Genomic DNA, 25,838 nt, shown 5'->3' on the forward strand with positions numbered 1-25,838 from the left:
CGAAACATGTTACCTGATTAATACATATAAGAAGATATTTTGAGACTGAGACTTAGAGTTTTCATTTTTTCTCTCCTATACCTGTGACGTTAGAATAGGAAATGTAAAGTCAGTCATTTGATGTAGAGGAACTATCAGGATTTGAATGATTGTATTCAATGTTTATTCCTCCCAAAAAGATATAGAACGTTTAACTGCCTTCTTTAGTCCTGTGCCGAATTAAAAAAATCAGCAGTTGTATCATAGTGAATTGGATTATCATGCCTTTAGTATATTAAGTCATGAGTGTTATAAAAATTACCTTGGTAATATTAATGAGGAGTTGACTAGTAATCCAAGAAAATTTTGGAAATTCATTAATTAGGAAAGAGCATCAAATGAAATTCCAAAAAACGTGATTTTAGATAACTCTATTGCTAGTGATGGTCAAAAAATTGTTGACTTGTTTGCTAGTCGTCGTTATAAGTTTTTCTGAGGTTTTTGATAAGTTTCGGTCTTTGCCGAGTAAGTTAATAAGCCTGATGGTTTTCGCAACATTCCCGTGAGACACTGGAGATATTTATTATCTCAGCCGTTCTGTAGAGTTTTTATTTATCTATTGGGAAGTTACCAGATATATGGAGGAGAGTCACATCTCTCTCCCATATTTATTTAAATCAGGGTCAAAAAACGAGTTTATTCATTTATTCCAATGATCTTTAATAGCCTCATATTTAGCCATTTAAACTGGCACTGTAAAGAGATCATCGTTAATGAACAGCATAGTTTTAGAACAGGTCGTACTAAACAAATTATTATTATTTGATTGTTTATCAGAGCAAGTTGTCGGAGGCCTTGGAGAGAGGGTGTTTCAGGTTGATGCTGTTTATCCTGAGTTCTCCAAGGCATTTGATAAGGTCAATCACCTGTTATTAATGGAAAAAATGAGAATACTAGGTTTTCTCGGTTACTGAACTTCAAGGTAGAGTTCTCCAAGGTAGACATTGCTCTCCTTTGGCGTTAAATCTATTTGTTAATGACATATTAAGACGGTCTTAAAGTATTGTGGTATATGTACTGTGTACTGTTAATATATTTTCTTGCAAGTCACTAACGTGTATTCTTTAAGGCCCTATGATAGAAAATTGAAAAAGTAAATGAACCTCTAAAAGGTGTGCTTCTATACCATAATATCCGGTGCCAAAGCTTCAGGGCAAAGGCTTCATAAATTGACTTATGATATAGATGGCATTATCAAACACCTTCTTTATTGCATTACTATAACCTGACAAAGGTAGTGTTTATATGTTTATACGGGACTTATAATAATTAAAGACAAGAAGATCATAATTGATAGAAAGAGAAAGGTAGCGGGAAGAAAGACTAGTCGTTTGATAATGTATTAATCTAACATTTATTTTATAATGGCGACGTTTCGATGCTAGTTTCCTAATTTACAAGCTTCAAATTCTAATGGAAAATCACAATAGCTAAAGTAAGCTTATACTGAACTATTAACCTGTAAAAGGATGAATGAGTTAAATACGTTAAGTTAACATTTATTTATTAATATTTCTTACAATTGACATTAAAGTATATACATTTTATTGCACTGCTAAATGTGTATATATGATACATTAAAAAAATATATTTTCCTATGCTATATTTATATTACTCTTGTGATAAATAGAGTTATTCTTACTATTACCAAATAATATCAAGCTAATATCTTCCCTTAAAAAAATCAACAGTAAAACTAAATTTTAAATAAGAAAATAGCAGCTTTGGTAATTTCGTCTTTATTATAACAACCATTAGGAGTGAGCGAACAGCAACAATTATTATTGTCTTTATTGTTTAGTATCTTCAAAATAATCTAGGCAGTGTTAAAGGTTTATAGGGCTTATACGCAGTGGCGGCCCCTCCATTACGTCAGTAGAGTGATCATCCCCAAAAGACATGAAAATTTATAAAACTGTATTATTTGTATAATTTCTCTTAGGCCTAGATTTGAAAAAAAGTATTACAAAAATCTGAATCCCTGGACAACTTGTAAATTAACAATTTTAATTCATGCAATATGTCAAAAAGTAAATTTAAAATTGCTTCAGGTGCCTGAAAGACATCAAATACTTCAAAAGACAGAAAATTAATGCAACTTACTTAATTAGAAGAACTTACATAATAAAATAAAATCTGAAACAAAATTAAATTAACCAAAAGCTGAAATTAAGAAAAGTTTAAGAATGTTGAATTTTCGCATTAAAATTAAGAAGTCCTATATTAGTTTGAATATAATAGAAACTTTTTAGCCGAATTTCTAATTACGCTTTTATCTATTTTGACCTTTCTACTACATAGACCATGGGCCGTCACTGCTTATAAAAATGAAAATAAAATAATCACTGGATGAATATCAACAAGATTGTGAATATTTCAGATATTACCTACAAATTTTTTTTGGATCCTATTAAAACTAGCAATTAAAAAAGTTATCTATATGTACAACCACCTAAATAATAACAACCCATCACAGTTTTTCACCGCTCAATCCCATCATATTATAGTAAGAATGGTCAGGAAACCTTTCTAGCTCAATATAGTCAGTCTCTGTCATAATTAGTTTTTCTAATAATGTGACCAGCTCAGTAAAAGTGGGTCTTTGGCTCGGATCTTTATCCCAACAATAGAACATAATGTTGTAGATCTCTCTTCTGCAATGTTCAGGCTTATCTAATCTGTAACCGTCTCGCACCTATAAAAAATCCCAATAATATTTTTTCATTCCATTTCAACGTTAATAGGTCCATACCTTTCTCATTACTTCAGCTGCGGATAAACCAGGATACGGAGTACTACCGAGAGTAACAATTTCCCAAATCAGTACGCCGAAACTCCACACATCCGACTTTACTGAAAATATGTTATCGTAGAGCGATTCTGGAGCCATCCATCTGATAGGTAATCGACCTAAAATTAAGAGGTTAAAAAATTAAAACACAATGTAAAATATAATAATAATTATAAGTTTTTTAAAAGGAAATCAACCACTTTCAACTTAGTTATGTACTGGGATTATTTGTTGAGTGTCTTCGGGAACTGTCTACAACTGGATTCCGCCTACATGGATTTCTCAAAAGGATTTAAGAGAGCTTGGTACCAAAGCTAAGGCTTTGGGACTAAGTAATTACATAATTTCTTCATTCATATCCCTTCAAACAACGATTGTTTTCATATGTTTATGGTCATGTTATACTTAAAATTATTAATGGGATGATCGATGTAAATTAAACATATATCGAAGAATTCTATGAAATAAGCAAATATTCAGCAGGTATTACTGTTCATTAACTCAAATCAAAAAGCCTTCGGTGACTTGTCACTGCTCTCATGCTCTCATCTTAATACCTAATTAAGGAGATTGATATGATGATAGAGTAACTCTTAATGTGATATTTTAAATAGTTGTATTAAATTGTGCCTTTGCTGCTAGCTGGTATCTAAATTATACCAGCAAGTTCTTGTACTAAAGGATGATGTGAAACACATCAAAAGTCGATTGCATCTTAGAATATTCCAACTGAATCCAATTACTATAGCAATTTAAATGAAAAATAAATTACCTTCGCTTTTCCTCTCGTAAACATGCGAACTAATGACGTCCCTTGCGAACCCGAAATCTGCTACTTTGCAATTATGGTCTTCGGTAATGAGAATATTTCGAGCAGCCAAATCTCGATGGATTATCTACAAAAAAAAATGGAGTTTATGTTAAAACTAGAGACATATTTGACTATAATTTTATAAAGTACTTACTCCATTTGCGGATAAAAATTCCATGCCTTTAGCCACTTGATGGCAAAACGACGTCAAATCTCTTGACGTCAGAGTTTTGCTCTTTCCATGCATGTTATTATAATACCTCTCTGCTCTAGAGTTCCTTAGATAACTTTGTAATTTCCCATTGGTTATATACTCCATTATAAGGAATATCGGAGCTTTTTCCGTGCAACAACCTAGCAATTTAACCACGTTAGGATGCGGTTCAAGCATTTTCATGACGCCCAACTCGGATACCAGGTCGCTCTTTTCTTTTTCGTTTGCATTTTCTTTTAAGGTTTTTACAGCTACTATTGTTGGACCAGCATCTTTTCCTATAAAAATGTACTAAAATTCAACTTCCTAGTTGTTTATAGAAGATTTACCTTCTAAATCCATCGCCTCACATTTCCACACCTGACCAAACGCTCCCTCTCCAAGGATGTTAAAGAACTTTAACCTGTGTCTAGGAAATTCCCAGCTGTCATGTTTCTTAAGTCCATCCTCACCACTGTTAATCTTATAAAAGATAACATTTCATATAAATAATTATTTTTTATATTAATTTTTTAGTTTACCTCTGAGGGTGCCGAGGCACCTTCTCCCCTCCAGGGTTCATACCGATTACTAAACGCTCTTGGTCCTCTCCATTCATGCATATTTATACTGCCTTCTTCTCTCAGTGTAATTCCATTGGGGTCTTTTCTCTAAATAATCATTCATGTAAAAAAGTAGACTTGAGTAAAAATTAAAATTAACTTACAATTTCATCTGATTTATGTTTCTTTTTCTTGAAGTATAGTTTTTTTCTAAATATGAGAGCAATCACTCCGACGGTGAAGAATACAGCACACACCGATATAATAGAGACTACGGTGCTGGCAAGTTCTGGTTGCTTGAAGTGTTGATCGGTTGCCAATAATTCATTTTCATTTGTACTTACTTCGATATCCTATGAAAACAGAAATAGTTACAAGATATTTTTAACGGATAGCAATTCAGTACAAGACATAACATTTTGGCCTTGGAAATAATCACAAATTACGATTAAATTGACTTATTTTTAAAATTATGAATAAATGTTAATATTACGAAAGTTGAGCAAGTGTATATATATTTTAGTAAGTAAGTAATGTATCTGATTGTGTTTGTCAAGTTGCAGGTCATGCAGTTAAATTTCAGCTCCTAAATCTGATGTAATTTCTTCTTATCCCAGTTGTAACTTTATTGTGCGAATAAGTATTATTGTGCGACTATTTTAATCTGCCACACGTTAATTAGATTAATAATGAGCTTGGCGTAACTACTGATTGTACAGGGAACTTCCTATCTAATGACTCGCTAGATGAATTGAACAATCAGCAGTAGGTAGGAAGTCTAAAGCATTTTAAAGAGTACTTTTGGATTTAAAAAAATGGAAATTGAATATGATTGAATGGTTAATTGGCTTTTTCTAACTAGCTTATCATTTGATCAGCGTTTTTATGATATCTTATGGGAGGGTATTCGTTTGTAAGTTCCATTAAAAGGACTTCACATTTTCTGGCGGCCTTTAACTTTAAACTATGTAAATATTTTACCGAAAAAAAACTGTACAGGAGACAAACAAGGAGTGATATATACTGTTCTCAGATTACATCAATGATCATGTTCAAGAATCCTCATTTGTTACATATACAGATTTGTGCAGCTATTCTGATTCTTCTGGTGAAGTTGTGAAACAACCTGTGGACCAGGTAAAATCAAAGGAAGAAATCAAAACTAAGACAGGTTAAACAGAGTCAGATCAGTAAATTAGTGGATTGTGTAAAAGCTTAAAAACTCGTTAGAACTTTTTATGAATACTGAACATCATGGTGGGAGGTCCTGAAGGCATTAGAATCCTAGGCTTCACTAGTAGAATGTTTGTAAATCAAATAACCTTGCAAATACTACAAGGTACTGTGGTCAGCTCTGTATTAGATACTCATCAGTAGTTATGTCGTTACCTTAATACGCTATACATATGGCAGTTAATATTGGCAATAAATTTTTTTTCAAATATATATAAAAAGCTGTAGAATCCGACCAGGCATTCAGCTCACTTAAAGCTTTTGAATGGAGTAAAAAAATTTGGAAGAATTACAGTTATTTCTTATAAACTATATTTAGTATGCCTAAAGGAATCTTTATAATCCTTGAAGATGGTATCATTAAAGAGAGCACAGAAAGCTGTACCTACTTTCCAGTAACTTCTCAACACTGAAGATGCTTTAGACTATTCCATTTTAAAAGTCAGCAATTGTCAAGGCAGTAGTTGTCTTAGAAAAATGGTTTGGGGATGAATCATAAACTTTTTTTACCAAGGTGATGGGAAAATTCTGGAAAGGTTTTTTGGACTGATAATTTGAAGAACACCAAGGTGTAAGTAGGATGCCGAGGTCTAAAAAGGAAACAACAGAAGATATAGCACAAAAATAGAAAAGAGATATTTGATGCATGGAAACGTATACAGTCCTGAGGAATCGATTTAGAAACCGAATAGAAAACGATTTTAGAAAACGATAGATGAATTAAAAATTAAAAAATACAAGCTATACAAGCTATATGTTTACAATTCATAATTTCAAGATCAAACTCAAATGCAGTAAAAAAGTGCTGTTGGTGTATTTGACGTGCATACTTATCACTGACTTCCATAACCGTATTTCTTTCAGTTGGCAATTATCTGCTTAAACTTAGAGATTGTAAGAGTATCAGTTATGATCTGCTAATTTGATAGCACTGGAGCATCAATCTTCACCAATATTTAGCTCTACCAGTTTTTTTACAGTATCAAATCAAAGGTATATTCTTTAGGGCGGTTTATACTAAAAATCTTTTCCTTCATTTTAACTGCAAAGAAGAACTGAATATTCGATTTAAATTCAAAAATTATTTGACCATAGCTTGTCACGTCAATAGATATGACATTTTAACCTATAGAACAAACAACACTGCAATTGCAAAAATTCAGGAATATTCAATTGCTTATACAGATCCATTTTTACATATTCATGGTATCTTCTTAGATATCTTGTGTCATTCATCAATATTCATGGATACATAGTGCAAGTATCTGAACATCAGTTCGAAATAAAAAAAACTCATGAATCATGAAGGTCGGAAACTTCTAGATGAACAAATGTAATATTTGGTGTTTCATCATTGTTTAAAGTAAATCTCCTACTATCGAATCGGAATGTTATGAGTTTCGCTGATGACACCGCAATTTATTAGTTCGGAAAAAACATAGTCGCATGTTAATGCAAAATATTGTAGAAGCAGATCATAATAGAATTGAACGGTTTCTAAAGAATAAGTTAACGTTAAACAAGTCTAAACCCGAATTTCAACTTTTGTGAATTGGATCTGAAAAGTCTCATCTCAAGAACACAAAACATTAAATATATTTAGGTACAATAATAGATCAGTATTTGCGTTGAAGTAAGCAAATAGAAAATATTACCACCAAAATGAGATTTTTGATTAGACGCCTTAAATTCCTACAAACTTTTTCAACGATTGGGCAACTGGAAATATGTCATAACTGGAAAAATGTCATTTGGGTAATTAGGATGTTATTCAAAAATGGACCATAAAAATAATCTTCAATGAAACTAGATTGTTTCCCATTGAATTACTTTACAAATAGGCAAAAATTTTTGTTATAAGACAATTACATATATGATTCCAAGATTTATTAATTTTCTAAGGAATGCATTAGTAAGAAAACCATTGTGCTGCAACCTGTTTCGTAAATGCAAAACACCAGGTTCTCTTATTAAAAAAACAAATATAGGGCAAAAATCAATAAGGTAATTGGCATAAAAGCTCTTTAATAAATCTCCTCATAACTTAAAGAGTGTAATTTGTATTACAAATGTATAGAAAGAGAGCCTGGATATAGCTTGTCAACTCAATAGATATGAGATTTTAACCTAAAGAAAAGGTAACACTGATAGAACATTTCAGTGAATCTTACCGGAATATTCAATTGCTGATACAGATCCATTCCTTAATATTCGTGAAATGTTCTTGGATATCTTGTGTATATCTGTGAAAATTCATGGATACATAATGGCAGTATCTAACAATCAGATCCGAAATGGAAAACTCATGAATCATGACTGTCGGAAACTTTTTGATAAATTAATATAATATTTGACGTTCATCAGAGTTAATCTTCTGCTATATTATATAGACTCAGGCCTTGAACTGTGCTATGGTGATCAACTGTGGCCAAAAGCGTTGAGTACCGCTAAGAAATCTTAAGAAACCAGCATTTTTGCAGCGTTTTTGACTGTTTTGTATACTTGATCCATTCATATACACATACCCCTTAAAAAACCTTAAAAACAATCTGGTTTTTTACACCACACAGAACCAATCTATTTGTTGTAGATAATACGCTTTCATTTAAATACGGATGATAAGTAGCATAATATTCAATGGATATACTAAACCGGCAGTATATGACGAACATCAGACACGAATATCATTTAGATTTACATAAAAGCTTATGAGATCTTACATAAGTTTTATTAGATTCTATAACATTTCAGGTCACTATAATTACGATAGAAAGTACCGCTTTTGATTAAAGCATATGCAATTTTATGCAAATTTTCATCTTTTTTTTTTTTTTTTTTGAACTCGATAAAAACTACCAAGGTGCTTAAGATTTTGGTATTATTTGGCTTAAGAGAAGTACAGCTAAATATCTTTTTATAGGAGAAGTGCTTTATATATACTTGTTTGAAAAGTCTTAAGTTACCTTCTCAGTTTTTTGTTTGTTATCCCTTTCTTCCTCAAATCCGTTCTTCTCCTCCAAACTATTACTTGGTGACTCAGCGCTAGTTTCCTTACCAACAGGTCTCAATGGCGTCACTTGCAATGTCTGATTTTTCGGTTTCTTTGGAACAAAATACGGTTTGTTATTAGGTACAATAGGATGGGCAGGATTGTTAGCAATGTTAGCCGAAGGATTATACAAAACGTCCAAGTTGGTAGTGGGAGGGTTAGAATGCGGTCTTGGGGGAGTATTTGGTGGCGGGAGGACTGGCCTTTGGTTAAATCCTGCGAATGGATTGAAGCTTCCAGGACCTCCTGGAAACGGCGGAACGTTGAACGGTCGCTTATTGTTGGTGGGCGCTGATGAGTTCAAGATGTTCACGTAGACCTCGTTTTTAACATGATGATATCCGTCCGTGAGGGTCACGTAGAGAAATATATTTGTTCCACCCTAAAAATAAAATACTAATTTATTTTAAATAGGCTACATTTGAATGGTTTTGTTTTGTCTTATAACTTATCTTTTATTATTTTATTGAGCTATATTTTTAAGCTATAACTTTGCACCGTATTCTATAACCATTTATATATTCATTTTATATTTATTCATTTTTAATTACTTTTTTTTTACCTTTACTTCATAATCTCTTACCATACTTAGTTGTTCCATACAATAAAACACCCCGTGAATTTGGCAACTATGACTTTTGTTGTTCAAATTGTACATTGGATTTATTAAATACTATAAGTGATAATCCCTTTTCTGAAATTTACAAAATACTTTAAATATATTTTTATACTCGTAAGTCTGTAAAATTAGGATGATTAAGTTATTAATGCTGTATACTTAAGGTCAACGTCGTTTACAGGAAGCGCATATGGACATCCCGCCTAACGGGTTTTGGTATAAATAAAATTAAAATGATATCAAGCGACGTTAACGTTACTAAATTTCCCATGAAATCGAGATGTAATATTGTGTTAAATATTTGGAAATTTTATTTACAATTGTGGTGGAACGGTATATACGAAGAATTCTTAGCGGGGAAAGAATTGTGCTCTTCTAAGGTTTATTTAGACAAAATTCTGAATTTTCAAAATTTGTTCGCTGCTAGTAGCTGTAGTAAATAAATGTAGCTTTAATGCAGGTATTTAAGCAGGTATTTCGATAATAAGAATAAACTTATGAAAATAAAAACTGTTTTTGTTTGTTATTATAGTGTAAATGTCCTCTTAATTGTTATTTCTGAAAATGTATTAATAATTATCATTAAATAATTATTTAATTGAGATCCGTGGTCAAAGAACAACATAAATAAGTTGTAAACATCGCATAACTTATGTCCTACCAATTTTTTTTCTTTCACGCCGATTTATTGCGTTTTTATTTAATTTCTAATAAATATATTTTTTTCTATATACGCCATAAAAGAACAATATTCCAAAGACACTCACAAATTATATTTTATGAACGACAAATATTTGATGAACGTTCTGAAAAATCTGTGAACATTTTAAGAACATGTTCATGATCTGGTAAAAGGTTTGTGATTTTTTTACTTTTAAGACATTCAATTAAGATCTATATTTTTTATTTACCGATCAAATTAGCAAAGTATATATCTCCATCAAAGCCATCATAATTAATATACCTTAACTTACGATTATGTTTTTACCCTCAAAAAGACCTTTAGGAGTTCTAGTTTGGAGTAAAAAAAGCTGGATCCACTTATGTCAGTTAATTTATAAAAAAGTTAATGTACCTTTATTTGTTTTTAATAAAGAAATAATCCTTTTTTGATGAAAGCTCCTTAAGGAATATTATTATTCTGAAAAATCACTTGAAAGAAAAAAATGGTTTAATTCCAAAACAACTGCCTTAATTCCCAAACCCTTAACCTAGAATTACGTATTTACTTCAGAACATTCAAACATTGGTAGAAGTTGGGTGGTATGTTCCCTGAATGATCATGAAAATTTTAATTAAACTTTAACGGTAAACGGTATAAAAAGAATATGTTAAAAGGTTATAATTAAATTATCTTACCGGGAAAAAAATTTGCTTATTTTTATACCCCTATGTAAACAATATATTTTTTATACTATAAACTTAATATATACTTGAATTTTAGACTCTATATATTTTTGAAAATGTTATGTATTTTCCTGGAAAAGTTAATTAATAGGTTGGAATTTTTAGATGGTATTATATAGGTACATTTTTACTATACACTAGTCTTTCGTAAACTTACTTCCTACTTTTGTTACCTTTACACCCTATTGTTTCAGTAAGTATGAATTTTTTTTTCTTTTCTTACATGTATTAAAACTGCCTTACTTATATACTAGAACAATATTTACTATTAATCCCCCAATGTGCTGCAAAAATTCATTAAATAAGATAATTAACTTATAACATATAATTTACTTATCACAAAAATTTTCAAGATTCTATAATAACCATCACATTTATTTTCAATAATTTCACAAAAGATCGATCCTTGTACCTTAACAACTTCTTTGAGGTACACGAAGTTTGAGGTTAGTTTGTCCATTAAGGTATAAAAGCAACCCTGTAATTTGATTTCCAGGTAATAGCTTATTTAGTATTTTTATATCGATTATAAAATATTAATATAGAACAGTGGCAGTACATATGTTGATTGACTGTTAAAGTGTTCCAGGAATATTTAAATACCTGCCATAGATGATCACTTAAATGGCTCTGGAATGCTCGCATATATTCCAAAATATTCACTGAAAGTCTACTAACGTGAACATTGTATGAATGCTCATGGAATATATTATACTATATACTTTAACTTGCTTTTAGGGTTTTAATTGTATCGATAAACTTACCTTGCTTTGTCGACTTGAGGTTTATGGGCTTAGAAGTAATGGTTCCAGGTTTATTTATATGAGCGTAAGCAAGTATTATAATATGATGGCAATGGGTCAAAATTCTTAGGACAACATTTCTTGGAATTATAATAGACGATATCCTTAAATTCGATCATAATATGTTATGGCTTTGTCGAGGCAGTTATCTGTATGATTTTCAGTTTTGAGTATTTTCTGTATTAGCTTGGTAAACAAGAATTCTGGAATATGACTTTTTGAAAAATATTTATCTTTTTATTCTTAGTAGTAGTTTGATTAAAAAGCATGTTACTTAAATCAGAAATATCAGTACTTTAAAGAGATATAGACAGAAGTTTAAAAAAAGAGTAAGGGAAAACTTTTTCAAACTCACTGTGAAGAAATCATTTTATGTATATACATTGTTTTTATTATTTAAAGAAGTTTATTAGAAGTCTTTTCCTTTATAGTTTATTTTTATTTGATTTTCAAATAAGTATCATCATTTTAGTAGCTTTGTTAACAGGCTTTTATCTCTGATAATAAGAATTTTTAATTCACTGATTGATTGTCAAAAAAACATATGCTTATATGTTTTAATTATGATTACAAAAATATAGTACATCTAGTCTATTAAATACTTTTTTTAATTAATGAATCTTATATTCTATTAGCTGTACGGCTTAATTGTTTTATATTTGAATTTATATTTGTTATATGAGTTATTCATAAATTGCATAAATGTCACTTTTAGCCTAGATATATTTATAAAACAAAAAGTAATAAGTCTTTGTTAATTGTTTAAATTAACTTTTTTAATTATACTTAATCAAATTTCATGCAATAGGATTAACAACGTTTTTCGATTTTTATAATTTCCATTTCTTTCTTTTTAACTAATACAGGAGACGTCAATCCACTTTTGTTTTTAAAGTTTATTTCTAGTCTTTATGGTAACCTCCGTAGATATAGGTGCACATATAAAAAATATCCTTCTAGACAATATGCACATTTTATAGTCGTATTATGTGAATTATTATCTATTTTCTTGCAAGTGTTAACTAGTATCTATCGATATACCGAATTATATACCTACACATATTCATCTATGTGTGAAATTAAAGACGTTATCACTCAGTTAGGAGCCATAAAAACATTACCAAGCAAAATATGGGTGCAGAAAGTGGAACTAAATTATTTTGTATTTTCTAATTACCAAAATGTGCAAATTTTATTAAGAAAAATATTTTAGTTTTTGTTTTATGACCCAAAAACAGTTTTTGATAGAGTTTTAAATCAGGTTACGTCTAACTAAACTAAGATCAATAAAATAATTTTGTAATATAATAATTTTCTACTCGCTTCCTTTTCATTGTCTTATATCCTCCAATGGAAAAGAAAAAAATATTTCATCCAGGGTATCCTCCAGATCTGGCTGCAATTGACTACTAGAGGTTTGGAGGCATTAAAACAATGCTTTAAGAACCGAGATTTCAATAGAAAAAGTAGAAAAGCATTGTGGTATATGTACCAATCTCGAAAGTGACCATGGAGAATTTTGAGTAACTTATATAGTATATTCATTGAAGACTTTGTTGACAGAGTTTTGCAAAAAAAAGGAATAAGCTAAGTGGAACTACAAGTATTTTGGTACAGAAATGCGTAACAACAAATTATATATGACAAAGACCGGTTAAAAAGAGAAATTCATTATATGTATAACGAAACAGGACTATATTGTTAAATACACGTGTTTTTTAATAAAATATAAAAAAATTTTCTTGACAATAACCAAGCAGTTATTGATGTCTTCAAGTTACACTTGCATACTCTTATAAAATACGTGACAATGAACTTTACTTTCACGCTTTTAACTTTCACTTTACCATTCAGCCTGAAGAAGAGCGCTCGCGAAGATTTCGTTTTATATAACGACGTAAAATACGTGCGATTTATTTCACTCCATATTAGTATAAATAAATTTACACCTTAAAAACTATTATGCCAGTTTTCAAAACGAATATTCATTATATTCATTGCATACTAACTCGATTGAACGTACCTTATCTTTGAGAGACTCATTAAGATATACTGCGCCAGAAACCGGATCGATCCAGAAAGGTAAGGGAGGAGGAGGTTCATCAGATTCATAGTTCATCACTTTTGGTTCTAGTCCGAACGTCAGTGGATCGTTTTCATTATCCTTGGCATGAACCAGAGCGATACGGCTTCCCACGATTTCATTGTCAGGAATTTGCCAGTTCCTTTCCATCCACATGTACGGTGGTGTGTTTTCTGCCAATTGACATACTCCTGGAAAAAGTTTTTAAATTTAAAATTTTCAGTTGCAATTCAGTTATTTGTTAAGCCCAGTAACTGGTCTATATGAATACATTTCAATGAATACAGTATATTGTTAGGAGTACATAAGAATAAAAGCATATGTATGCACATGAGTTGTTAACACATAAATTTAATAAATTGCGTCAAAATTATGATTTCCTTTTAATAATTAATAATTAATTATAAGCCTAGTCGTAAGATTATGATAGCAGTATGATTTTAAGAAGAGAGGTACAGGGGATCCGGTGCATAACATAATAGATCGCATTGTTTAAGAATTCAACAACAAAGAAAAATGCTTAGCAGCATTTCTGCATCTGACAAAAGCATTTTACACTTCCCACAATTTTTTACTGGGCTTAGTTTTACTTAAGTTGGATCAGTTGGTAGGATCTATCGGGAGACATATAAGCTGCTGCAGGTACAGTGCTTTTCTTTATATATAAATGATATTTAAAATTTACTCCTAGAACAGTGTCATCAACTATATACTACAGATACTGCTATTTTTATTAAAAGCGATATTTCGGTAGAGACACGATTATTAATGGAAATAGCTTTGATCAATATTTGTTGATAAGCCAAGCAAGTTATCGTTCATGTGCTTCTTCAGGATAAAAAGACGTTCTCCAAGTAATGATTTTGTTACAGTACATGACTATGACTACAATTTCAATGAAGCTTGCATTTGTAATACAAGAATGGGAAGTGTTGTATAATGCTCCATGGTTCGTAATTTATCTATATCGTACAGATATAGCACCAGTTTTATGTTTACCAGTGTCTCAAATATATAATACATACATGTTTTTTATTTTGAAAGTAAGTTGATGGGATTCGCTTTTCAATATAGGTTAATTTTTTTACTTTCTATAAACACGTTTATAGAATATTGAAAGACTTTTAATGTTCTAAGGGCACTTTAATATTAATACGCATATATGTACTCAAACTCAATTTTAATGTAAATGCTGAATTTCTTAATTGCCACTTGTTCATCAAGCTCCAGAAATCCAGCTAATATGAGTTAGTTAATATCAAAGAATGTTAGTTTTTCATCAAAAATGGCACCTAATCGAGCTACTGAGGATTGATATTTTAGTTCAGTAGATCATGGATTTATTTTGCTGGTCATTAGGTTTACTACAAAATTCAATAAAGCTGTGCTCTTTTATTTAAATAAGACCTGTTCAATTTTTTTTTGATTGGTAAGAAAGACTTTCAATCCTTTCAACTTTTTGGTCATCAGCAAATATTACACAATGTCTACTCCAAAAGCAATTAACAGTATCATTAGCAAAAATGTTAAATAGAAGAGGGTAGTATCGTATGATCTTCTTGAGGATTTCCAGAAAATACTACAAATAAATCAGGATAATAACAACCTACTTTTACACATTGAATTCGACATTTCGAATTATCAATTATAAATCAATATATCAATTATAGTAATTAATAGAACTTATTTGTTAAGCAAAATCCTGTGATCGATACGATCAAAGGCTCTAAAGGTGAATGTAAATTTAATAATTTTGCTTTACTTCTTCCATGTTCTGAAAAGTTGTTTAATCCAACAGAGTTGATTGCTATTGATAAATAATGTCTTTAAGTATCCAAGAAATGTGTTTGCTAATAAGAATATCAAATAGCTCTGTCATCTTTTTCAACTTTATTCAACAATATTGTTTTCTGCCAAATATCAGTAAAAGTTAAATACTGATCTTCTTTAAAGTTTAAAATGCATCATATATGAGTTTATTAAGAAAAGCAAAAAATTTCATCGTTTATAAAAATCCCAGATATTTCTGACTCATCTTTAGGATAATGACTGCATTAACTAAAGACTTAGGTGGTTTCTGCTGTACGGAGTAAACACTGGAAAACTCTCAAATTTTAGATCTTCAAGAAAAAATCGGTAATAAATCTTTTAGATCTTAACAAAGCTCTTTTTATTTGCAATACTGATAAAATTATTGGTAAATGAAATACTTTTGTTCATATACATACACAAATTGGAAGTTTCTAATTAATTATGGTATACGATACTGATCATAGAAATATTGTGAACTAGGCAAGTGTTATTTTGACATTATTTGCTTAGTTTTTCCAAAAGAAGGATATGATTTAAAAATAGTTTATCGATTAAATAAATAAATAAATAAATAAATAAATAAATCTCGTCCTCCCCGATCCTTTTCTTGTAATAAAGTTGAGAATTTTCTCTACTTGGTAAATTCTGTTTTAATTTTCCTATTCATCACTTCAAAGTAGGTCCATTTAATATTTAACTATTCTGAATAAATATTGGAAGAGTGTAGATTAAGCTAATTGCTTCTAACTAAAGCGAAAACCATTGATGTAGTTTTTTCCTGGGGGTTCTAGAATTTTTACTTCCTCCCTCAAAATCCACATGACCCTACAATACTTTCTCGAAAGAAATGTGATCACCCTAATTAAACTAAGACAATATTTTAATATACGCTCAAAGATACCAAAATAATATTAATGTTTGTGGTTTGCCTCTACTACATTATTGCCTTCTCTGTTGCGATTCTCACGCTGTAAGCAAATCACTTATTTTACGCTTTCTATATAGCCGTTCTCTGAAATTACACTTGCCTATAAACTCAAGTATATAGATGTTTTGTTCTTGTCTCCCATTATTGAAAATAAATTCATTCGTCTCAACTATTAACGTAACAATACAACGTCAGCCTTGAAAATTAAAATTACAAGGCATCGAATCTTTTCGATGATCATCCTTTTGGAGATGATATTGAGTTTTAAGAATAGAAACCTTGAGCCATAGTTTACAAAATAGTAAGAATAACACTGACTCCTCAATAATTATTAATTTTTATCAATGCTCATGGAATTACTTAAAAAAATAAATAAAAGAATCATGAGATCTGTAAATACTCCCGGAAAGAAAGGAACATTTTTAAATCATTTGTTAATAATAATATAATTAAAATGAAGTTATATTATAATCTAAGCGGAAATTCCTAATAGGTTCACATTTTTCAGTCTTCGTACACTAGAGAAGCGGAACGTGATTTGTTTGAATAAAATTTTCCAGGCAAATGATTTTCCAGATAAAAATATATGAACAGTTTTGAGAACAAAATCTTAAAAACAGTTATAATGCTTGAGTAAAAAAAATGGAGCTTGCATTGCTTGTATTAAGTTTTAAAATCATTAATTAAGTTAATAAAGAGGATAAGAATGTAGTAAATTTTTTAAAGAACCATTCGAAATATATATCAGTATTTTTTCTTAAGAAATATAAGCAAGAAAGCTAAACGTTTTAAAATTGAAATACAAAATGTATACTCTTTATCCATTATTCTGAGGAAATTTCTTCAGGCTATGCATACTAGGATTAGAAGAAATTAGAAAGAAAATTTTGTCTCTATAAAAATAAAAATTTAATGTCCATTGATAGTATATTTTATGAAGTAATTCTATTAATATTCCCCATAAAAAAATATTTCTGCGTAAAAATGTTTATTACACATACACGTAGTATGGTGTAATAAACATTTTCAGAAGCTTTTCAGTAATGTGACATGTGATTTTTCAAAAATGAAGACATGGACGGGACTTTTAGTCCAAATTCTTTGGTCTTGATTTTGGTCTAAATAGGTTAGATATAGCAGAAATTATATATCTATCCTATGTTAGAGTCCATGTTATTTGCTGATTATCTGTTTTAGTCAGTTTTCGAATTGCAGAAGGGAGCCTTCAGAAACATGTCGTTCTCTTTTTTTTATATAGACCACCTTACCATTTTATTCACAAATAGTATGCTTGACTTACAAAAATGGGAACATCCTCCCAAATCATCAACACAGATATTGTACTAGACAGATCAATAATATACCTACCCTTTCCAATTTCCCTTTACAGTTCTGTAAATGATTCATTTATTTACCAACGTATTAAGATTTATAAACGTATAAGTGGTGAAATTTCAAAGTCTGAGTTCAAACTTTGACTCATTTTCATCATATTTGTCCGAGAAAGCATTTTATTCTATTGATAGTTTTTTTTTTGGCTACTGAGGCATTATGTGCATCATATTATTCCTGTTGAATTTAAATTTTTCATTTTATCCGGGACTATTGAAGGCATCTGAAGGTTTTCTTCCAGGCATTTGAAATGATTTTCCATTATTCCAGACTTTCTGATTCGTTTTTTAGATCTCCCAGAGATTTACAATCATTTTTCATATCCTCTCCGAGTTTGTGGATTTTTTTTTATGTCTCTCAGGAATTGTCCATCTTCCACATCTTCATTTTAAACAATTTTGATCTTATCCGGGACTTTTAAAGGCATTTGCTTACTTCCAAGCATTTGAAGTAAGTATTCATTTCATTCCAGACTTTTGGATTCATCTTTTAAATCTTGCTTTAATTTTTCCTTTTTTCCGAGATTTTGAGAGGCATTTCTAATGTCCATCAGGCATTTAATGTATAAACCAAATCACAGTAGACATCCTAGGAAATGCCATGAAGCATGAAGTTTAAAATTGTTTGTTAACCCAGATATGAAAATTGTTATACACTTATTATTTTTAAATTTAGCAGACAATTTTTAAATGTTTATTTTTATGGCATATATTTTTTAATAACTTTTGTCCATAAGGTTTATATGGATAGTTGTATCAAATTTGGAAATGTTCTAGAGCCCACGATTTTTTAACTCCTTAATGTATATATACTATATCTTAATCTATCTTAATATTTTTGTCATCAAAAAGTGTGTATTGCTACAAACTCGTTTAGTAAAACGCATATATTAAATAAAATATGAAGGAATAAAAACATACCGGACCTAAAACGTGAAATATATCACATAATTAGCAAGCCTTGAGCTACTGGGAATTATACTATAAAAAATCGAAGCTAAATTCGTTGAATATTTTTTTGTATATTAAAAAAATCATTTTACAGTCGCAGCTATGACGTCTTAAAATTTCCCAAGGTAATCAACCTCTTGCATGTCTTTAAGAGCAAACCATACACGAATATATTTATTCAGGATTTAATAATTATTTTTAAGAATTGTTTATTGAGTGTTAAACTGTTGCCTATTAATAAGTTTTTTTTCTGTTATTAATGTTAGTAATAAAATTTTTAATTATGACTTTATAACTTGCAGAAAAAATATTAAATTGATTAGTAGTTTCTTCTTAAAATGTTAACCACTTAATATTGAATACAATACTAATAATACATATTGTATTGTTATACAATGGATATTCGCAATCTGGTTTTATCGGTTGGTTATGTATTGTGCGATGTTAAAAGTGTGATATGTTCCTCGACCAGGCAACTTTTTATTTACATTTGCCAACTCATTTCGGCATTTTAACAACTACTCAATCAGTCAACAAAGACCTTGGCCCTAATTTCTTGTGTCAATTGGTATACCAGACAGTCTTTAGTTGATACAGGATGGTAAATATTCGATGAATCATTAACGAAAACTGTTTAACTCTCAATTTAAGATTATTCTGTTCATAGGACCAAAAGTTCTATTCTGTTTAAAGTATATTTTCTAGATATCTCTAGTATTTCCTATTTTGTTTTTTTAGAGATCTCTTCGCCTAAATAAACCTATTATTCTCAGCCTAACACTTCCCTATACTACTATCCTGTACAGGTCTTTTCTGCTATGGTATATAGTTCTTCTGCGTATAGTAGGTCCTTTTTGTTCCTTTTTGCAAAGACGACACGTCAGGTCTCCGTTGTACAAACCAATTCTATTAAATTCCGAAAGCTTAGTCACACGTGTTAGAGACCCAATTGTCCCAGTTTGTCCCTCTAAACATTAAAAGGTCTCTGAGAATTTTTTCGTTTAGGGAAATTCTCATAAACACCCTTTTCAACTGTCGCATTTCTATTGTCCAGTGAATTTAGTGTTATCTCATAACCCAGGTTCGTATTTCTTTGCGTTTGGTTCTCTCTGGCATTCGGAATGCAGGTCGCATAAAAGGACTAAAAAAGTGTTTGAATTTGACTACTTTAAATCCTATTGGGCTCATATATTGTAGTGTCATACATATCAAAAAGAATCATATAGTACTTTTGATCCAAAAGTTTACTTCTCTTCTCATAGATTCAAAATGGACTCAGATATCGATGTATATATCTCGATCAACTGTAAAATTCTGCACAATAGGAAGCAAGTTACTAGCTGCTAACTTTCTAAAATGCTTAAATGATTCTATTCGTAATTTAACATTCACTGAAGCTGACTGAAAAAACGTAAAATGATAGTTTTAGTCCATTAGGCCATTAAGAACTTTAATGACATGTAGTTCATCCACTCTTTTATTCTCCCAATTTCAATGTGCTTAAAAAATGTATCATATCTTATGAATCAAATAAGGATAAAAACATTACAAAAATGTAGAGTCCTTATACAAACTAAATCTACTGTTCAGTACTGCAGACTTATAACTACAACCACAATATTTTAAAGGAACTTACGTAACACAAGCTAAAGACATATGCTCTCTTTAAAGACCAAGAAAAGATACATTAAACAAATTTAAATGCTTAAATTTTTTGTTCTTTCTAGGATTCAATACATATAATGTGTTCGACACATATAAATCCATACATAGGCTCCGGACTAAATAACAAACAAATCGACACATTTCAAACAGGCGTCCTAATCAAATACCGCAAGTGGTTTTAGTGAGCTTATAAGACAGAGATAAAAAGTCTACGTAAAAAAATGATTTGGTGATGAGTGACTGCTGATGAAAACCCTCATTTTATATATGTGAAGAAATATAAAAACAAAAAATGTAAAAAAATTATTTATTGTTTTTTTTTTTAATATTTTATAGTAAATATAATTAATAAGCTCCCAACAATTTAAATTTGGGAAAGATAAAAATTTTCTATTAACAAAATCTTAAAATTTAATATAATTATAGCTATACCTTAACAATATTCTAGAGCTGCATCTAAAAGCGTCGCAAATAACGTCGAAAGCATCGAAAGTTTAAATATTACTGCGGTAAGAATGTTTACGAGTGCAATATGACATTTATTACACAACTGTAAATTTATAATTAATTTTTTAAAGAAAGAATATTTTTTTATCCAAAATTCATTTTATATATACATTGGGTTGTGTTCTAAATATTTGTTTTTACACATATACTTTTAAGCATCCGGACTATGACGCTCAGATGCAAGAAAATATATTATCGTTGACTGCAGCTATAACTAGAATGTTCTAAAAACTTCTCATTAGAATCAGTTTTTCTCATCGTATTTATATAAGAGGATGTTTCCAAATTAAAAGTGCGATATTTAGTCTTCCAGAAAGCATTAATTTCTCTTCCTATTTTTTAAGTACGTAATACATAATATTTTTAATGTTTCATATTATAGTAAGTGGATCGAAAAATTAATAAAAACAAAAATTAGAAAACTCAGTTATCAATTAGTTGATAATGGTTTCTGTTTGAAAGATCAAACATCGGATTTTTAATTTAATAATACTCTTAAAGCAAATGAATATATTTTTAACATCAGATTTTTTCTAAATATAAATTCTGCATCTCTTATTTCATTGATGAAATTATGCTAAAATTTGGGTCTCTGTATAAAATAATTTATTCATTTTGATTTTGCAGGCTCTTACAATGGTTCACCTAATATAAGACAAGGTACATTTTACTCCAAAAAAAAATGCATTTTACCTGAAAAACATAAAATTCATTAATGGGAGAAAATCGTTAAGTCTGCATCAGTATGAATGACATGAATAACTGGTTTATGACCATATGGCCTAATCTTCGTAAGAATAATGACATTTTTAATGCCGACGAGACCGGATATTTTTACAGTGACGCTTGATAAAAAATATTAAAATTTCTTGGTGAAAGCTGGTTTGGCGTAAAAACGTCCATACTTATTATTTTAGTCTATACAAGTCTTCTAATCTTATATATATTTAAAAACCACTTTCCACCTTCAAAAATAAACCAAAAATATATCGCTAGTTTGATACAGATCAAACTGTATCGCAAATGATGACATCCAAATTGTTTACTGAAGAGTTGCTGCAATGGAATGTGGATTGCTTGTTATGGCGCCTAATACCAGTTCAAAGTCTATTGATAAAGGAGTAATTAATTCTCTGAAGAGTCGGTATCAAAAAAGAGATAATGCTAATGTTAGAAGCAATTGATAATAAACAACAGTAGTGAGCCTTTTAGATGAACTTTAGCGAATCCTTTTTAGATAAGGGAATTTTTAAAAGTAGGAGATGAATTTAATATTCATGTCCAGTGAATGAATTACATGGACTCAAAGGAAAAAAGGAATAGCTTCTGTAGCAAACATTTAAGCAATAATCAAAATGTCAGATTATACATGAAGTAGTTTACACATGAAGAGTGATAAAAATTATAAAAATAAGATAAAAAAAAGATACGATAAAAATAAGTTGTAATATTTATTCAGATTAAAAAAAAAAAAGAAACAAAAAAATTATTAAATTTTTCTTTTATAATGAACTGAACATATGTAGCTTATCTTAAATCCTTTATCATCATATGAAAAAAAAATCGCATCATGAAAACAGACCATTTTCGGATAAGGGGATGGTACTTGGGTAAGCTTCTTTGGTGTAAAGTTTATATAAATATGTACTTGATTCTTTTTCAATTTAAAATGTATTTACTAGGCCTGAAAATATATGTTTGTTTAAAAAAATTAAGTATTTTTATTCTAGCGTGTAATAACATATTTTCAACAAGTATCTTTACTATTTACTTTTTTACTACAAGTATCTTTACATGAAATAACTTTTATAATTAAGACGGCATTTATCTTAAGGTAATAATTATTTCCTTAAGTAATTATAGCTAATGGGTTATCTCATTACCTAGAGAATTGGAAAGATACCATATAAATACCTAAAATATATTGACTACTTAGAAAAACTAAGGAAACACCTATTTTTTTTTTTTATTTCGTTTTGCATATCCACTATAACTTACACACTAATTTTACTGAAAATTATTACATCGAATAAATCCGGAAATAGATTGACCATAAGAAAAAAATTCAAAGGTTTGAATTAACTTGCCCGACCCTGACTAACCGATCAAACGCGGTTAAGATAATATTCCCAACTATGTCTAGCCATTATAAAATTACTATTTTGTGGTTACACACGTTATTTTTTGTTCAATAATATTAAAGAACTTGATACTAAGGTTCTTTATGGACATATAATTCTATTGGTACTATTCTTTAAAATTTAATTATTATTTCATATTTTAGACGTTAGATTTAAAATTAATAACATTTAATAGTACATTATATTTTACAAACATTGACTCTAGTATCTTTACATAGAAATAAACATTCCTGAAACATTTACTTTTAATAGTCCCATCTTTACAGAGAACCACATAATTGTCTGTTCTGTCAGGTTTTCTGAATTCGTAAAAATATACATACACTGATAAAACAAAATGGTTCCTGGTATAGTCAGAGAACATCAAATCATCAATACTAAACATTCTCTTGAATATTCCGTCAAGATTTGGAACATTCAACCATTTGCAGAATTTGGTATTTAATTTAATAGTTTCACTTTTAGCATCTAATTATTTTTTTGAGGGCCTCATTTAAACCCCTTTTAACTTTATTGTAATTTCATTGTAAATCTTGGTAGTTTGAATTTTCTAGATTTTGTGTACGTTCTGATGCTGGAGAAGTTGGGTAGGAAGAAGACAGTCCGAGTGTAATGGGTTCACCAGGCTCGGATCACCTCTCCGACAGATCTGCCCTAAGCCCTATGTCCAAGACTTAGTAAGCGATACATTTCTCATATCCTAGATGACTAGACATGGGAAAAGACTGGAAAAAATTGAAGTAGGAACAGCGGTTGTGAAAAGGTTAAAGAACTGCAATAAAATTCAACTAAAGCTATAGTAGCATGGCTGCTAGGCTCAACCGACATCTGCATATGGTAGACGTGGTTTCCAGTCCACTGTTCCCTAGTTGTAACGTGGCGGAGGAAACCGCATAGGATAATAATAATAAAATGTTTTTATTCAGCAAATCTTACAATAATTCCTATTTGCTTACAAAGCCGAAGATTAGCTACCATAAGATAATAGGATCAGGAGAGAAACCATCGGTTCTCATTACTAGGAGAGGAATTAAAAGATCTTAACTGGGAATGCCTTCTTCCTTCATTAGGAGGATCGGTCGCTTACTTAGGGTGACTAAAGATGGTAGCCAGCGGTAATGTGATAGTAATAGTAGCCAGCAGTAATATGGGTTCTAGAGGTTGACTAAAAGGGACTTTTAGGACTTTCTCCCGGATACTAGTACTCTCCCCATTTAATAGTGCTGCTTGCTTTGACTATCCCTTGACATTAATGATCTCCATAAGCAGAACAATGTACAAACTTCGAAGTATTGTCACATTATTCCAGGAATCTTCAAAAGAGACCACATTTTCTTGATATCAGTTTTGTTTTTGATCTTGGAAACAATCAAAAGTAGATAGTCAACGCCCAGGGAAAGTTTTGCCATCTGACATTAAAAATTAAGACTCCCTCAAAGATTTGTGTTCCTTATATAAAAGTGTATTCCTCGCATTAGGTCTTTCTCGACAGGAGTGGGTTTCTGAATTACGTTGCAATATTTTATGATATTTATATAGTCACACGAGTAAAACATGAAACAAAACCTGGTATTTTTAGAGCAGCAATTTTATAATTCCATGCTCTTTCCAACTTGTTTCCTATATTGCACTCACGTGTTATTATTTCTCTATAACAATAGCAAATCGTATCATTAATTATTTTATAACAATTATAACTTTACGGCAATTTGATCATTAGAATTAACTTTTTTTTCCTGCACTCGTTATATAGGAAAGTTAAAACAACGCAAGTGCATTGCAAAATACGTATCTATACGATAATAATAATGATTATTATTAATACGAAATGCTAGTTCGTTTTCTTCGACAGCACATTCTTCGCCGTCTTCGGCCAATCCAAGATTTACTCACCTTGCGCAATTAGATATGCAAAAGAAAGTAGTCCAGTCCATGATTTCCAATTCATGGTGAATGCAATTCACTAATTGACTATTAAAACATTCAAATTTAACTTCAACATGCTCATAGTATTTTTTAATTTCGGTCACTTTAAAGTTCACGAGCTACTCGACTGTTGATGTCTTTTCTTTACCGCTACATTCCGAGAAAAATGCTATGGGAAAACTTGCACAATTAACAACCACACTCTATTCACAGTATCCACTAAAATATTCACAATTCATTTTTCACGAACAAAGAGCACCGCTCGTTTTTCGGTTTTAAATATTAATAATTAAATTCCGCCATGTTCAGCGTCAACCGGATGGTACCATGGGCGATCGCAATGGTAGCGCAACGTCTGAGTCAAAGCAGTACAGATCGGTGCAGGTTTTAGAAAGTAACTAATTCAAACATTTATTCCTGCTTGTGTACATAACCGCGACCGCGAGTAACGGTACTTCGATTATAGGCGGGAAATTTAATAAAAGAGCCTTATGATTTATTGCTTCTTAATTGTTAGAATAAAGGAAGTATTTTTATTTAATTTTAAATCAACTTTTTTAATCAATTTACAAGTAAACTAATATATAGCAGCGCCGTTCTTAAGCTGATTTCCGTCAGTTATAATTTTTTTTAGTGTTTCCTCTATTAATAAACTATTTTCTAAATCATAGTTGCATTTTATTAATAGTGTCTGGATCCTCTGGAAATAGTATTTTTCGGGTTTAGTTGGTCGAATTATACCAGAAAAATATCACTTTATTCCATTCCTCTTCTAATTCTTAAGCTGAGATAAGGATATATTAAGGACAATTCAACTTACCCTTTATTTTCTATACCATGGTTTCATTTTATTAATAGTGTCTGGATCGTCTGGAAAAAAATTTTGTTCGAGTTAAGTTGGTTTAATTATACCAGAAAAATATCAC

General features: G+C 30.3%; 1 protein-coding gene across 1 annotated transcript; it reads right to left on the minus strand.

The window, feature by feature from the left end:
* Positions 1-1,526: 1,526 nt before the first annotated feature.
* On the minus strand, positions 1,527-25,295 carry LOC126737723 (tyrosine kinase receptor Cad96Ca). Its single transcript, XM_050442726.1, has 10 exons — positions 24,880-25,295; positions 13,532-13,782; positions 8,594-9,061; positions 4,562-4,750; positions 4,377-4,505; positions 4,185-4,317; positions 3,796-4,133; positions 3,603-3,726; positions 2,792-2,949; positions 1,527-2,734 (listed from the first exon to the last, which is right to left on the minus strand). Exons 1-10 carry the CDS (start codon positions 24,932-24,934, stop codon positions 2,510-2,512), a joined length of 2,070 nt encoding a protein of 689 aa, XP_050298683.1. The 5' UTR covers positions 24,935-25,295; the 3' UTR covers positions 1,527-2,509.
* Positions 25,296-25,838: the final 543 nt, after the last annotated feature.

The sequence above is a fragment of the Anthonomus grandis genome, chromosome 6 (genome assembly GCF_022605725.1).
Source record: "Anthonomus grandis grandis chromosome 6, icAntGran1.3, whole genome shotgun sequence".
Classification (NCBI taxonomy): domain Eukaryota; kingdom Metazoa; phylum Arthropoda; class Insecta; order Coleoptera; family Curculionidae; genus Anthonomus; species Anthonomus grandis.

Excerpts from the sequence above, each read along its gene's own strand:
- LOC126737723 (XM_050442726.1), bottom strand. The coding sequence starts at position 24,934 with ATGAATTGGAAATCATGGACTGGACTACTTTCTTTTGCATATCTAATT. Across the intron at positions 4,506-4,561 it reads AACATAAATCAGATGAAATT|AGAAAAGACCCCAATGGAAT; the intron begins GTAAGTTAATTT and ends ATGATTATTTAG. Across the intron at positions 2,950-3,602 it reads TTACGAGAGGAAAAGCGAAG|GTCGATTACCTATCAGATGG; the intron begins GTAATTTATTTT and ends TCTTAATTTTAG.